General features: G+C 35.6%; 1 protein-coding gene across 7 annotated transcripts in view; it reads left to right on the top strand.

Moving 5' to 3' along the window:
- Window positions 1–16,796, top strand: part of mim (missing-in-metastasis) — a 332,503-nt gene that overhangs the window by 201,168 nt on the left and 114,539 nt on the right. For all 7 annotated transcript variants that reach the window (XM_069844237.1, XM_069844238.1, XM_069844239.1 and 4 more), the window contains exon 4: window positions 14,996–15,080. In XM_069844237.1, coding sequence (XP_069700338.1) covers window positions 14,996–15,080 — 85 coding nt within the window. The remainder of the gene's footprint in view (window positions 1–14,995; window positions 15,081–16,796) is intronic.

The raw sequence follows: 16,796 nt of genomic DNA on the forward strand, positions 1-16,796 counted from the left end.
TTTCACTCGCATACCAAGTCTCTTTAACTATTTCTCACTTTTATTTACACTATTTACTTTCACTCTTTTTCCACCGATCATCTTATTTACCCGCATATTTTCCCTCTACTCTACTTTCCCCTTCTCTTACCCCATTACTCTGGGCATTTCTTTCTTAGAATTCTAGGATGCTATTCATAGACATTTCGCTAGCCCGCGCTACGAGCGTGCTAAACTAGCCCCGGCTATCGACTGATTACTTGTACATGATTCGTATCATATCACATCGCTAACACTGGTTTATGAATACGAAAAACGTTAGTTCGCTGATCATCCACCGGAAGCCCGCGCTAAGAATGTCTATGAATATGACCCCTAAACTCTTTCATAACACACTCATTTAATTCCATTTCTTAATTTTAATATAAGAGACTTTATATGACATATGTGGACTACGCCAGAGCATTTGATTCTATAGATCAATAAAGTATGTTATAGACCCTGAAATGAATTGGTTTTGAGAATAAATATACAAAATTGATGGGGAAATACATATGAAGAGTTACGACATAGTAAGAACAGAGATAGAAGGAAAACATTTAATTTGGAAAAACGGGTGAAACAAAACGATTCGATTTCGCCAAAGTTATTTACATGCCTATTGGAAATGCTATTCCAGATATTTGGAATGGGAAGAAAATAACATTGGACTTAATATATTTCATATGATGAGAAAAAAATACAATATTCAAAACCTTTACAGAGGACAGTCGGACAGACAATATGCTGAAAATCGACGCATGTATGTTTGTATTCTGGAATCAAATTACGATCAGAATGGTTCCCCTAGCTAGAGAATTGTGATTGACCACTTAAAAAAAATACTGCTTGTAAGTAGGAGGCGGATTCATATGCACTTAAAAAACGGAAAATACGCATATCGTCGTTGCTCCTGCAATAACTCCTATGTGCAAAATATAAAATCTTTCAGGAGGAAGGAAAAACACATTTATTCATCCTATGGCAGCCGTGCATAGGAGACTGTGAATTCTTATGTTTTCGAAACAAATATATATAATTACATATAGGAGATTTTATTATTTGCTGTATCACTATTTAAGTTATTTGATAGAGGAGAATCTGAAAATCGATAAATATGTCACATAGGAATTATTTCAGGAACAACGACGATATACAGTAACAGAAAAAAGTCTTGATGGCAATACTCCTGTATGTAGGCAACAAGTTTCGCAAGAATGTCCACAAATAGCGTAGGCCTATATACATGCGGTCTTGTTTACTGCACATGTGCATTGTGTTGTATTTAGAACTTCGTAAAATTAGACGGCCCATTTCTTTTTTTCTGGAACTGTACGTATGCACTTAAAAACCAGGATATATTCACTAAAAATAACAAGATATTGCACTATGCAATTTACTATTATTGATAGTTTTTTCTGTTGTAGGCTACATAGGAATATTGAAACATCATCAGTTAAAATTACGTGTCCTTCAACCCGCTGCTTAAACAGTACTCTCCTGGTACATATTTCGTTAGACGACGTTGAAAAAATTAATACAAATGTAATAATTTTCTTTGCGGCTAATTGTTCTAAATTACAACGAACTCTACACACTGTTGAGGTTTCTCTGAATTGTCTCCATAATAAAATAAATTATTCTGATTTGCCACGTCGACATATCCTGCCTACATTATTGACAGGCGGCGAAATTCGAGTTTAGCGAGCGTAAAAGAAGTCTTCTTTCAACACTTCCTGTAACTTTCGCGCCCATCCTATTGCGGTGCTCTGGTGACAACTGCGAAGTATACAATAAGGCTGCGGCTTGTTTTGATTATGATCTGTTCTTTTACTCTCAACTTTCATCCATCAGAAAGCCCCGATATAAGTTTGTAACATTTGTACAAAGTCAGCAATGTACAGTAATTCATTATGGAGTTCTTTTTTGATTGCCGCGGATTTGTCCACAGTGATTCGCCGACAACAGTGCAATGTCTGCATGTTGTCAGATTGCAATAGGTAAATAAAATATATCTGAAATCTTAACTACTGTAATGTGTTTCAATGTTTCTGTTTCTTCTGTATTCAATTTTTCCGACTTGCCGGATTATTTTAGTCTTGGTTTAAGCGCCAGATTGTAAAAATAAACTAACAAAATCTGCTTTTATACGCTCTAAGAGCTAAAATACGCATTAACCCCTTAAATATGGATATGCATATATGTATAAGCCTACAGAAACGGAGAGGCAGGCAGAAAATAAGAAATATGGAGAAAATGGGTTTACAGTGAAAGACCTGCCCAGGGCAGAACACGTATGTATGCATGCATGCACATGCGTGCGTACGTACTTACATACATCGTACATACATACATACATACATGCATACATACATACATACATAATGTTCTGCGTCCACACCTGTGGGGTAACGGTTAGCGCGTCTAGCCGCGAAACCAGGTGGCCCGGGTTCGATTCCCGGTCGGGGAAAATTACCTGGTTGAGGTTTTTACCGGCGTTTTCCCTCAACCCAAATGCTGGGTAACTTTCGGTGTTGGACCCCGGACTCATTTCACCAGCATTATCATCGTCATCTCATTCAGACGCTAAATAACCTAAGATGTTGATAAAGCGTCGTAAAATAACCTACTAAAATAAAAAAAAATAGTGTTCTGCCAAATGGTAGGTCTGTCACTGCATTTTCCAATATTTCCTATTTTCTACCTTCCTCTTTTTCTCCGCATATGATCCATATAGCTTAATGTCGTCTATCATCTGATATCTTCTTCTGTCCCGAACTCTTCTCCCGTTCACCACTTCTTCCAGTGCATACTTCAGTAGGCAGTTTCTTCTCAGCCAGTAACCCAACCAATTCCTTTTTCTCTTCCTGACCAATTTCAGCATCATTCTTTCTTCGCCCGCTCTTTCCAACACAGCTTCATTTCTTATTCTGTCTTTCTCTCTTTCACACTTTCTGTTCTTCTCCGTATCCACATTTCAAATGCTTCTAGTCGTTTCTCTTCACTTCGTAATGCCATGATTCTGCTCCATACAATACCACATTCTACACAAAGCACTTCACTGGTCTCTTCCTTATTTCTTCTTCCAGAGTTCGCAAAAGATGCTTATTTTCTATTAAAAGCTTCCATTGCCAATGCTATCCTCCTTTTGATTTCCTGGCAGCAGCACTGCTTATAGTACATCCCAAGTATTTGAAGCTGTCCACTTGCTCTACTGCCTCATATAGTATTCGCACGTTTACCTTCTTTATTTTTCTTTCGACAACCATATGCATTATAAAATTTTGACCTTTTGTTGCAAATAACTTTAAATGCAACTATATAATGATGGCATATGATTTGCAACTAAGGAATAAAACGTGCAAATATGCTAAAACCCGCCCTACTGGTAAGATTCTGATTTTGGGATCATAACAGGCTTAAATGAATCTAATATTTCATGAATAAGTATAAAGAGAAAATGAAGGAAAGAGAGAAGCAGCAGTTGAGAAAGAAATGGGGGAGGAAGATGAGTAAAAGTAAAATCATTTTGTAGAATAACATTTTGTTGCGACGAACTCCAAGAAATTTCATAACATAACAGTCTGCATTGCTGAGTTATTGAGATTATAATGACAGTATGTGTTAAATCTCCTATTTGCAACTGTTAACTATGTTGTAATGTTATTGTGCTGTGTCCAAATTTTTACATCGCGATTTATTTGGAATGAAAGTTTCCGAAGAACCGTGCTTGACGAATGCATAGTTTGTCTGCATTCTCTTGCTTGTTCTCACTTGTTACAGCTTAAGTCATCACAATGTATGATCACAACATTTCCAAGAAATAAAAAAGATTACATTTTGTAATCGCTTTCTCAACTTCTTTAACGTAATCATATTTTTAATTTATTTTTTAGGATGATATTACTGTACAATTTCCTTTGAGGCGCCGCAGATAGAAGTATTAGCCTTGAAACCGAATACCAGACATGGTCGTCGTTCGAATTCCTAGTAAGGAAAGTATGTATGTTCGTTCTTTGTCTTTGTACACGTCACTATATTCCTTACCCGTCAGTGGATTCATGTACAGATGAGGAGGCGAGACCTGCCTGGCATGTGAGCTGCGCTATAGAATGAACTAACTGAAAGAGTTTGTTTCATGATGGTTAATATTATACGAATCTATCGACACTGAAGATTATCTCGGACTAAAAACTATAATCATTTGTGATATAGCCACGGCACATGATAAGGTCACAGGACAGGTTTTGCCTCCTGTACTGTACTTAACTTAAGACGAGTCATAAGAGAATAATAAGACAAAGACAGTTTTGATTGATGTGGGGCAGAACTGATGTGTAGGTTCAAGTTCCACATGAATTGACTGTTTTTTTTTGTTATCCGAGGTTTTCTCTAATAGTAAGACAAATGGCATGTGATTCCATGGTGAATTCTCGGACTGAATACTGTCACGTTACTTCTTGTCGCCTATTCATATAGCTACGCTAGATAACCTCACTGTTGGTACAGCGTCATTAAATACTGAATGGCTCCAGGCAAGATTTTTGAGTCCTCTCTCTATTGCTTAAGTGTACCGAAGGTAAGCTACAATACTGACTTTTAAACAAAATGGATCATTAAAACTTGGGCTCATCAACATCACGTTTTGATTTAAGGGGGCATTACACCTTCAGAAGTCGAAAAAGTGTTTTTTTTTTTTGTGAACTTTCTTCAATAACGCGGTGAAAAAATTAAATATCTCTAATACTTTCCGAGTTAAGACCTAAAACGTGAAACTGTGCCAATTGACTTAGCCATTTAAACATGCACAGAAAGTTTCACCTTCGTTAAGTTTGTCGCTCATTTCCCGTAACTTAAGTCTTCCAATTCCGTTTCCATCATTACTTCCAAATTTGTTTAGATAAATTTATAAAATGTTGCGTACAAGTGTATTTCTTAATGAGAACAAACCATGCTTATAGCATTATTTTATCATTTCAAGTTTTTTCATCAATAATTTATGTTAAAAAATAAAAAATAAATTTTACAACAAACTTACAAAAATCTTTCTTATTTATTTAGTCATTTGATAAAGTCAGAATTTCTTAACACACTCATTGAAAATAAAACAGAGAAGAAACCATTTTAAAATATTGACAGTTATAAAATATAAAGAGAAACCAACTTTCCTACACAAATTGCACCTCCCAATTAAAAATATAATTGCCCTTAATAAAAGTTTTTTGAATTCTAAAAATTATTTCTTAATCTAGAAGTATTGTTTAATAAGTATACCAAATTCCAGTATAAAAATAATTCAGGATATATAGACATTAAATTTTCAATTTTACTACATTTATACTAGCGAAAGGTGTACATATTATACCCCCTTCAATATCTCGCGAATATTATTACAACTGCTTGCAGGTTCCATGATCAGGGTTTATCGCGCAAGATTTTCTGACCTTTTATTCTAAGTAGATCGGAAGGAAACGTTAAGATATTAAATATCAAGACGGCTTGAAAGCCTAGAACCTCGTAAGAATATAACGGCTTTTCTTTAGCGGTGCAACAACACATTTTGAAAATCCAATGGGTAGGACAGCGGGAGAAGTCACAAACCAACTGCTCTAAACCTTCGCGCTATTAACAATACTGAATTATCTCGTTGCTGTAATGCTAAATTGCAGACTGCTGAACAGAAGGTCCATTTCCTTGCTGCTGCACAAGGTTAGTAGCGTAACGGGACTCTTCCTGCCAGACGATGACGATCACAAACCTGTTCCTTTTTGACAACAAAGACCTTGACTCCTGACAAAACATTGCACCATAATCCAGATTTGAAAGGTTAAGCTTCAAACTGTGTCACGTGTTCACGTTTAACTTTCTCATTATGCGAAGAATATGGGAATTGTGATGCTGTGAAAGTACAGACTTCGATATTTTGATCGGAATAAAGGTATTCAACATCGCTTATACAGAGAGTGGCTTTTGGCGTCATTATCTATTCTTTCGTGTAAACAAATGGTTCCCTAAATTCGGATAGAGACCCAAATTAGGGTCTCAGGTCTAGTTTGTTGTTAGGTCGTGAGAGCATAGGCTGAGTTACGGGGGAGCATGGGGGCACTGCCCCACCCAAACTTCTCTGACTTCTTTCTGTTTTTTACATATATATTTTTTTATTTTTTTTTTACTTGGTTATTTAACGACCTGTATCAACTACGAGGTTATTTAGCGTCGATGAAATTGGTGATAGTGAGATGATATTTGGCGAGATGAGGCCGAGGATTCGCCATAGATTACCTGACATTTGTCTTACGATTGGGGAAAACCTAGGAAAAACCGAGCCAGGTAATCAGCCCAAGCGGGAATCGAACCCGCTCCCGAGCGCAACTCCGGATCGGTAGGCAAGCGCCTTAGCCGACAGAGCTACGCCGGTGGCTTTCTTTTTGTTTAGGCCTAACATTAGAAAATATTGAATTCGAAAGATCTTTTTTGCTTTTGTTTATGATTAAGTTTTTTTTTTCAGTAGGTTATTTTACGACGCTTTATCAACATCTTTGGTTATTTAGCGTCTGAATGAGCCGGTGAAATGAGTCCGGGGTCCAGCACCGAAAGTTACCCAGTATTTGCTTATATTGGGTTGAGGGAAAACCCCGGAAAAAACCTCAACCAGGTAACTTGCCCCGACCGGGAATCGAACCCGGGCCACCTGGTTTCGCGGCAGACACGCTGACCGTTACTCCACAGGTGTGGACATGATTAAGTTCCTGTGCTTAAATTGATTAATTAATGTCTTCAGATCATGTGTCTGAACTATAATATTTATTTCATATTTCTGAATGTATAAAAATTCCTATAGCTCTTTTGAGGAATGAAAGCACTGTAAATTTTTTTGTAACAGCCTGTACTCATGTGTTAGAAGTCTGCAGGTATAGACGCAGGCCGTCACTTGGAGATGTATGAATAGCATACTGCACAACAATGTAGAAAAAAGAAAAGTGATCCCGGTATAATGTGTAAACTTAAAGACGAGATTAAATAAAATAATTAGAATTTACATTTTATAATATCTTCAGGATGGTAAGCTTCATATAAAAATGTTTCTGATAGCACTGTTACGTAGTTTTATTAATGTATGCATGTATTTCTGTACGAGAGAAAAAAAGAGGGAGATTGTTTTGAGTTATGCCCTATTATAATTTGTAGTAGACCTACAGTTCAAGTCAGTGGCGGCCCGTGAGACATTCTGGTGGTGGTGCCAAAAATGTAAGAAGGTTGCACGCAAATCACCAAGTGAAAGGTGATAATCACAGCTCATGTTTACATTATGTTAAATAAAACAAATTAATTAAGCGAGCTATTTTACCAGGTGTGCAGTTAATGATGCAACTAGTAGGCCTATATGAAACAAAAAACAGCAATAAACGCTTTTCTAACTTAAAAATATGCTTATATTAAATTTATCATTTGAATGTTAAGAGAGGAATTTAACTAATCACTAACATTTTTAAATTCCAAGCAATGTACTCACCAAAGTGCCAATCCAACACCGAGAGAGAGACATCTGCATCTGGATTAAAAAGAACGGTACTGGAAATCCATTCGTCGTTCCTTTTTGTTGGCAAACAAGTCTATCACTTTTGCATTGAAACCTTCAATCTTGCATACGAAAGATTTTTCGTACGATAACATTCCTAAAGCACTCAATCTTTCTTCCTTCGTAGTGTTTCTAAGTAATAATGTGGTTATTCTTTTCAGCATAGAAAAGCATCGCTCAGCTTCAGAAGCGGAGATGGGCATTGCAATTAACAATTTCAAAATTTTGATTGTCTCCTCGAAAGTATCACATATTTCATCTTCTAGAATTAAGGAAAGAAATGGAAAATATAAATAACTTTTAGAACTCGTAAAGTTACTGGCAAAAACACACGAAATGAACGGTGATACAGACAATAAATGAAAACGTTTACACTTCACTTAAACAGACCGATGAATCCAAGGCAGCAGCTTGAATAACACATGTTCATGTCCTGCATAAATCTCATATATCGTTAACAAAATCATCAATACTAGCAACAGTGTAACGATATTTAGTTGCCGCGAAATAAAACAAATATCACACAAAATTAACAAATAGTGTTACATAATATGAGGAAATACGTAGTTGTCTTTCTAAAAATAACCATGACTGACTTTCTCTGCATCCGATACAGTTAAATGAATAGTAATTTGTACTTTCAAATCCAAGTTGTGTGCATTAGTTTTGAATTGGTAACATTGCATTAAGATTTGGCGCCGAACTTTTCGTGTAAGTCTGCTCTTGAGACAACGGTTTCCTGCCAAACTTTTCCAACAAACCCTGCCATCTAGCGAAATTTCTGGATTACTGCGCTCTAGCGGGCGGAATTTTAACTACTGAGTCAAATTGAACTCGGCTCAGTCTCCGCCATAAGAACCGTATATGAACTAAACCAGTAGCCTTTTGTACAGTGTTATATGGGCTTACCCGGTGCCACAGAGAACTGGCTCCAACGTTCGAAAAAACACTGCAAGAATGCGTCCCGATCTGTGCGCGCGCTCGTTCAAATGAAATTGGAATAAAATACGTAGAAATAAATTATTACAACTGTTTTTAGGGTATTATTTTTTTGTTTCTTTCATTGGTGGTGCCATGGCACACTGGCACTGCCCCAAAAGCCGCCCCTGGTTCAAGTCCTATACAACTCGGTCCGAAACATCGTGGATATGGATATAACACTGTAAGAAACATGCTTCCGAAGATACTTTTATTAAATAATCATATTCCGATATACTGTACCACGGTCAAGCTATAACGGGGGAGGAGGTAAATGATGTCTCCCATAACCCCATTATATGGAGATTCTATGGTTTTGCGTTGCGCCCTCCCCCCCAAGTAAATGGTTATCTCTCCACCTATGCGTGAGAGAGATTAATGAAGAAAGCTGTAATTACAGTATAAGATAATAATTTTCTTGATTTCCAAACAGAATGAAGAAGATATAGTAATTTTTTGAATTTGTGTTTATTAATTGTAGGCCTAAATGTAGAGTAAACTCTCGTATATACTAATTTTCCAGTTTTAACTTGAAATATTTATGCTCGATGGTCAAACTGATAAAACGTTACGGAAGGTTCAATGTCTAACGTCATTTGCTTAGCAACGGCAATGAGTTAATTATACTATTCTCACTGTTTGCATTGATATGGCGTTTTCTAGAGCGATAAACTACCTTCTTGCATGAATTATATTTCTTATATCTCTTATATAGAGCCATACTAACGGCTCTTCACAGACTATTCTGAAACACAGTAATGAATGTAGGCAACAAGTTTCGCAAGTCTGTCCACAAGTAGCATACATTTAGTCGCTCTTGTTTACTGCACATGCGCAATGCGTTGTATCTGGAACTAAAATTAAGCTGCCCATTTTTTCTGGGTCTGTACATATAGGAAGTAATGTCATTAATTTCAAGGGTTTGTCCTTTGCGATATTTCAAACAAAAAAACTTAATACGAATTTGCTCGTTTTTGCTTCCTTTTCGAGAAAAAGTTGTTTTATATGAAATATTTCATAGCGTGTTTTGGGAAAGTCTTTGATTTAATTTCCAATATGCTCAGTCAATTTAAGAGAGCCATGTGTTATGATAATAAATTATTGAAAGAATTTCAGTTTTGTCCTTTAAATGTGCAGAAATTTGATCCGAACAAATGTAACCTTTTAAAATTATTTTTCATATTCACAACCCGTATAAATAATAACCAGTGCATGCCTTAAAAATGTAAATTTTTAATAACAGCCAAGCGAAAGCACAAACGTTTCACTGAATTACAAGGATCCAAGACTCGTTAGACTACGTCTTTCTTTGTTACTTTTTATGCAATGTGTAATAAATTGACAAATGAAACAGGAGAAACGTAATGTCACATATGTAATAAACTGACATATGAAACAGACGAGTTAGTGTCGTCTGAGAAATGTTTTTCTAAGATAAATTAATTACGATATATGGAATTCTTTCTACTTTTTGGTTGAACATGTATCGAAGTCCATACTTGTTAATACTAGCGGAATTTTTGTCGCTGGACTTTTAGAAATGAACTTTTTATTTTTAAGTCTCTTTTGAAGAAGTAGAAGGGACTGTCCCTTACCACCGAATTGTTGAGGGGATTACAATACAGTTGCGAATATGAATTTTAAATGCCGAAAAAGTAAATGATTGCGATACATCTATATGTAAATTTGTGGAAAATTAATTACATGTATTTAAATTGGCGAACTATTTTAATTTTGAGGTCATTTATGTCTGTTTTAAAATACAGTTCAACAAAAAAAAAAAAAAAAACAAAACAAAAAAAAAACAAAACAAAACAAATGGAAATATAATTCGATACATGATATAGAAATTGAATTACCACGGAGCTCGTAGAAGTTGGAAGAAAGTATGTGTTTTCTTCGTGAAACTGTTTTTTTCTTCTCTCATAATGCTAACGGTAGCTTTTGTGACGGAACTGAGCACCACCTGCATTCAGGTCATGACTAGCTCCTAATGCTGTTTACTTGTAGGCCTACTTGAGTTTAGCACTTCCATTGTTACCGGTTGGTCGGAAAGATAAACAAAGAAGGTGATAGCAGCAGGTGTGGAATACTGAGATTTCTGTGCAGTCTTGACGGATTTCATTTCTGTTTATGAATCTCCTCGTGGATGAAATGGGAAGAAAACAATATTATTTTTCTCGTAGCGTGACCGTGAACGAGCGGGCCCAGGTTCAGATCCTGGTTGTGCCAAGTTACTTGCTTGAGTTTTTTTCCGGGGTTTTCCCTCAACCCATTGTATTAATATTTATTTTAAACTTTTGGGACAATTATGTTCATATTCATTAGATCTATGTACAAATAATTTTATTCAGAAATGATTTACATGAAATATGTGTCAGAAAAATTGTATAGCTACGGAATTATGCGTACAATCAAATATTTCTTCCGACAAAAAAAAAATTATGAGATTTACATGAATTATATTTATAAAAATCCTAACCCTAGCTGTTGACGAGATAACAGCAAGAAGTGACTTATGTTTGTAGGATTTTTCATGATTTTTTTTTTTTTACCGTCCGCTTCTGCAAGCTTATGATTGAGGGTCGGGATAGGTTTGAGGTTTGCAAACTTACTAAATAGCGAATGTCGTACATCCCTGAGAAAGGGATAATTTGATACACTGTTATTTAATATAGTATTTTCTATAAACTGTAAACTGGACAGTGACAGATGCCAGTTTACATTTCACCTTTCTTATGAAGTCGTCTTCGATGATCTTGGGGTTACCATATCGGCCGTTGGGTACGAGATTTGCGGGTTAAAATCTGGCCGAGAACGATGTATTTTAAGGACGATAAATCCTTAGCATGGCTTCATTCGAGAGGGAAGTAACGTTGGAAGGCGCTTTAAAAATCACCGTTCCCAGTAGATAGCTGCAGACAAAATTTGTCGGTTATTTCTCACCCACGTTGAATTTCCTCATGGGATGATTACATGGTTGGATTTAGTCCTGATATTTTTTCAACTGTAGATGAATGTCTCCTTGCGAATCTCCGTACTCATCTCGCCAAAATTCTGTTTCACCACGACGATAGACAACTCTGCAATTGATAGTGTCCTTAAATAAGCAACTAAAAATTATATGGATGGCTAAAATGTAGTTAAACTAAATGATCATTTCCGTTGATACGAGGTATTACTTCTTAGCCATCCATTAGCTAATTTATTGCAAACATCAGTGGCTGTTGCCCAGGGGCTTACGCAAGAGGGGGTGGGGTTACCGGGTTTGAATATTTATTTTATCCATAAGCTTAATCGTTTTTCCTTCTCTAATTTTTAACTGTCAGAGTAACAAAATCTACATCGACATAAGGCCTAGTCCTCCTACCCCTCCTTCATTATAATTCCTGTGCTTGGTGCTGCGGCACGTTCGAATTATAACAATGCTATCTTTATTATAGAGAGATCTACCGCCTAGTACCGACCTTGTAATAAAATGAAGCCGACACAATATGAAATGTAACTTTTGAAACACATTGTAAAGGTTGTTTTGACAGTTCTGCAGTGCAGATGTTAAATATAATGCATTGTCGATTTTAAACTCAGTTTAAGAGTGGTATTCACCCGTTCGTTATTTTGAGTTCTGACTATTGTAAAACGTTCGTTTAACCCCCAGATCACATATAGGTTGCTTATTCCTATGTTAAAATCGGTTGCACTTTGAAGAGAACAATCGCCAGGATCGCCACTCGTCCGCCGTAAACGAACACGAGATGGCAGTACAGTCGCTAATATAATTCAAATGGGAGTTATGACGTGACTCCTTATGTAACAACTAGATGGCAGCATAGTAAACTTGACAAAAGTTGTTACCGTTAAAGTCTATAACGCAGAGCAATCTGAGTATAGGCCTATATGATCTAGGGTTTAACGTTTTGTGCATTTGACAGTTCATACTTTTAATAATAATAATAATAATAATAATAATAATAATAATAATAATAATACACAACATTTAAAATACCGATAATGTAAATTGTGAACAATTTTAATGATGACCCCCTCCCCCCTTCACAATATTCTGCGTACGTCACTGCTGTTGCCATTCCCACGGTAGCTTTGTGGGATAGCATTCCGTGTGCTGGTTTTGAGTCACAAACGTAAAATATTGGACATCTCTGGTGCACAATTTTTCCTCGTAAACGGAAGGTCGATATTGTTCTAGTCAAATTTTTCTGGAAATAGGCGTAGGCCTATTATAAATTTCAATTTTCCTACTGAGGTTCGAGCTCGGTCCCGCTATATATATATATATATATATATATATATATATATATATATATATATATATAGATAAAACGCTAGCACTTGGTTCACAGCGGAGTATGGTGTTATGCTTGAGGCGTAAAATGCATAATGAGAAGGTATGGGCAATTCACATTGCTCTGTAACGGGTTTGGGACCAATTCTTGTCAAGTCACATGTACAGTATACCAAGAGTATGGCAGCCATTGACCTCAATTTCATGCAGACGCTATAATGCGCAAACCAGTGTGAGTATATGTAATTTCACAAGCAGAAAATTTGTGTTATGTCAACCACGTTCTCTGTTGTTATATTTGCCTTCAGGTTGTTTTTGTTGCGGTAGCTAGCTCGCAGGTTTAAAAACTAGTCCCAGCGTGAGATAAGTGAATATCAAGATTGCAGTTAGCCTTTTATATCCTCGGTCGTCAAGTACTTACGATGTTTTCCGTTAAGTCTGAGGTTGCGACATAGATTTTTTTTAGTATAGTACGATAAAATTATTAAAATTACTTCCTTCTGAAGGAAAGTGAAGTTGGGAGCACCGTTAAGTATATGGCATTTGAAAGAATTCTGTCCCTGGAAGGGAGGACTCCAGATAAGATTCACCGACCATTTTTCACCTGTGAACTTTCTTTTTCGGGAAAGGATGTGTCTGCCGTCTTCGGGACTTCTGGTCGAATGGTCGAGTTAGGAAGTGTAGGAAGAGGTTGATTCTAGAATCGATTCGAATGTTCTATAAGTTGTGCTAAGTAATGAAAATTTATATATGAAGTAGCGTACAAGAGGCAAAAATCGTGACTTACATTGATGGTTACCCCTCGTCTCAAATCTAATTAATTTAGTATTACTTCTCTGCTATCATTCTTTAACATTATACTTCGTTCCATAATAATAAGAAAAATAATAATAATAATAATAATAATAATAATAATAATAATAATAATAATAATAATAATAATAATAATGGCTTTATTTAACCTGGCAGAGTTAAGGCCGTAAGGCCTTCTCTGACACTCAACCAGGATTAAAACTAGCTTACACAGTTGAACATAAAACTGGATCGGAATTAAGTAATTACATACTGATACAATTTAGGTACATAATGAGATCAAAAGAGGTAGTTACATAAAATTTACCTCATAAAATAAAAATAAACATAGTGAAATACATATTAATGTTGTTAGAATCAAATACGAATGACATAAAAACAGAAGCCGATAATTCAATAAAAAAAATGTACACAGTAAAAATAAAAATAAACACATTAGTATACATATTAGTATTAGATTACAATTAAGTAGGATTTACATAATTAAACCAGAAACCGACAATTGAATAAAAAGTACACAATAAATATATTAATAATAAAAAAACAACACAGTGAGATACATATTGCCGTTAAGTGATAAATAAACACGATTTAGATAATAAAAATAAGAAACAAAAAAAAAATAAATAAATACAGTGGAAGACATTCCATTAAATATTTGCAACGCGTTAGGTCTGGCAACTCATCATAAGATATTTTTCTAATTTACATTTAAAGGAAATTAAAGTTCGGCAGCCCTTGACTTCAGGCGGCAGAGAATTCCAGTGACGAGAAGTAGCAACAGTGAAAGATGAAGAATAAAGAGATGATGTGTGGAGTGGTATTTCTAGCGTGTTATCATATTGTGACAGAGTATTTAAGTTATGATAGCGAGAAAGATTATGGAATCGGACAAATAAGTAAGAGGGAGCAGAGGTGTCTGGTAGGAGACGTAAACATTGCAGAGGAGGAGAGAAATATATTTGTTATTCAACCAATTGCAGATGTCTCACTCCAGCTTGTCTTGAAGTTGAGTGGGGTAGAACGCTTCAGACCGCCCCACTTCAAGATAAGTGAAAATGATGAGACAAGATAAGTAATCCAGAGTATACGCTCGGTCACATTGTCAGTGTTGTAAATAGTGGAAGAACGGGACTGCTAGCCCGAATACAGAAATATAAAGGGTCAGCAGGACCGAATATGTTGAGTGAAATATAATATCATATCAAGTATCGTATCCTGTAATTCGGCTTGAGAAATACAGAGAATTTGTAATAAAAACTCTTTTTTTCTGTGTAATAAAGTCATGTCTATTCTTGTTTCAGGAGCAACAAAAGAAATAGGAACTGCGCTTACGAGAATCTGCCTACGTCACAAAGCTGTGGAAGCGAGAATGAAGACTTTCACGAGGTAAGATAATCCTTAATTAAAGTATTGAACATTCTCAACGATTCGGGTTCAAATGTATCTTAAGTGTTGGTAGATTTAGAAACAGTGTAATTGCAATGAACTCTCAAGATGTTCTTCGTATTTGCAGTGGCTATTGGATAATTAAATATTTGTAAATTTCGATAGATCGGTAATAGGAAACGATGTTTTCTTGGTCCTTTGCGCTGGTTTTTCCACTAACATTTTTTAATCTCATTTACGATGTTGAACACGTTTAATTTTCCATGAGTTAATGATTATATAATGAAAACAGAAGTGTTGACCGACCGAGAAAAAGACAAGTTAATACCACAGTCTAGTATATACAGTCACGAAGCTTGAGTTGTTGAGAGTACTAGAACAATAGACTGTGCCGGTACTAATTCGCATTGTCTCTGATGAGGCGATAGTAGCGATCCCAGTGGTCAGCAACTATCTATGAATGCATATTCCCTACTTATTGAGTTTCGTGACTGTATAGACTAGACTGTGTTAATGCTGTAATTAAGGGCGTAGCTGCAATAAGGGCCCATAATCCAAAATGCTGTTCTGAGATATATAGAGTTGAAATTTTTAAAAGCAGTGCAGGGCATATAAAATATATTAAAATAAACAGGTTTATCAGCATTACTGTTCAACATTTCTCAACGAAACAAAGAAACTACGCAGAATCGATTTATACATTCTCCGGAGAAAGGGCCTATGGGGCTATGGGCCCTTGTTGCAGCTACGTCCTCAATTTTATAAATGTAACTATAGAAACAGATAACATCGTAAAACTGCTTGTACACAATCAGATGTTCGTCAAATTCAACACTTCTTCACAAGAATTTTAAAAACTTGCCACTACTTTACATGTTTTGTTGTCAAATCATTTACAGTATTTTAAAAGTCTTTGTTATGAAAATAAATAAAACGTGTTTTAATTAATCAAAGACTTGACAGTTCTTTGAAAGAATTGACCAGTGGGTTTCGAGAATATTATGGCGCCATGATCCACAAAAACATGGCGTTCTGGCCGTGAAAAGTTGTTTGCTAGTTAATGCAATTATATGAATTAAATTCATGTCTGTACGCCGGAGATTCTGCGGAATATCACAATAAAACGAGAAAAATAATACGAATGAGGAAATCGCAAGGCAGATATATCGAATTAATTATTACCAGTACATGTATTTTTTTTAATGAAGAAAATTCTAACCAATAACCTAGGCAATTACTATTATATTTCATTTTAAAATAATCTTCGTTTTAGGATATCGTGCAGTGAAGTAATAGAAATATTTTTTGTATAGCCTACTTATTCTCCAAAGGATTTACATATTGTTTATATTGTAGGTAATATTTCGTAGGTAGGTCTACATAGATTACAATGAACTTGAATCACGTGTTTTAAAATCTTGTTAAATCTTTATGAAATACTTGTTTTTGACAGCTCTTCTTCGATATTGATCAATCTTTGACAAGTTCTCTTGTAATGTATTGAATTGGAAAAAAAATGATCGTGTACAATCAGCTTAAGCCCTTGATATATGAAGATGATGATTATGATGATGATGATTATGATGATGATGATTTACGAGTAATGAAATGCAGTTATCTCTGTGATTTGTTTACTAACTGTGTGTGCATGTAATTTATATTTAATACATACAGGATGAACCGTAAGTAATATCAATAATTTCCGGGGGCTATTCT

Source organism: Periplaneta americana, chromosome 13, assembly GCF_040183065.1.
Source record: "Periplaneta americana isolate PAMFEO1 chromosome 13, P.americana_PAMFEO1_priV1, whole genome shotgun sequence".
Lineage (NCBI taxonomy): Eukaryota > Metazoa > Arthropoda > Insecta > Blattodea > Blattidae > Periplaneta > Periplaneta americana.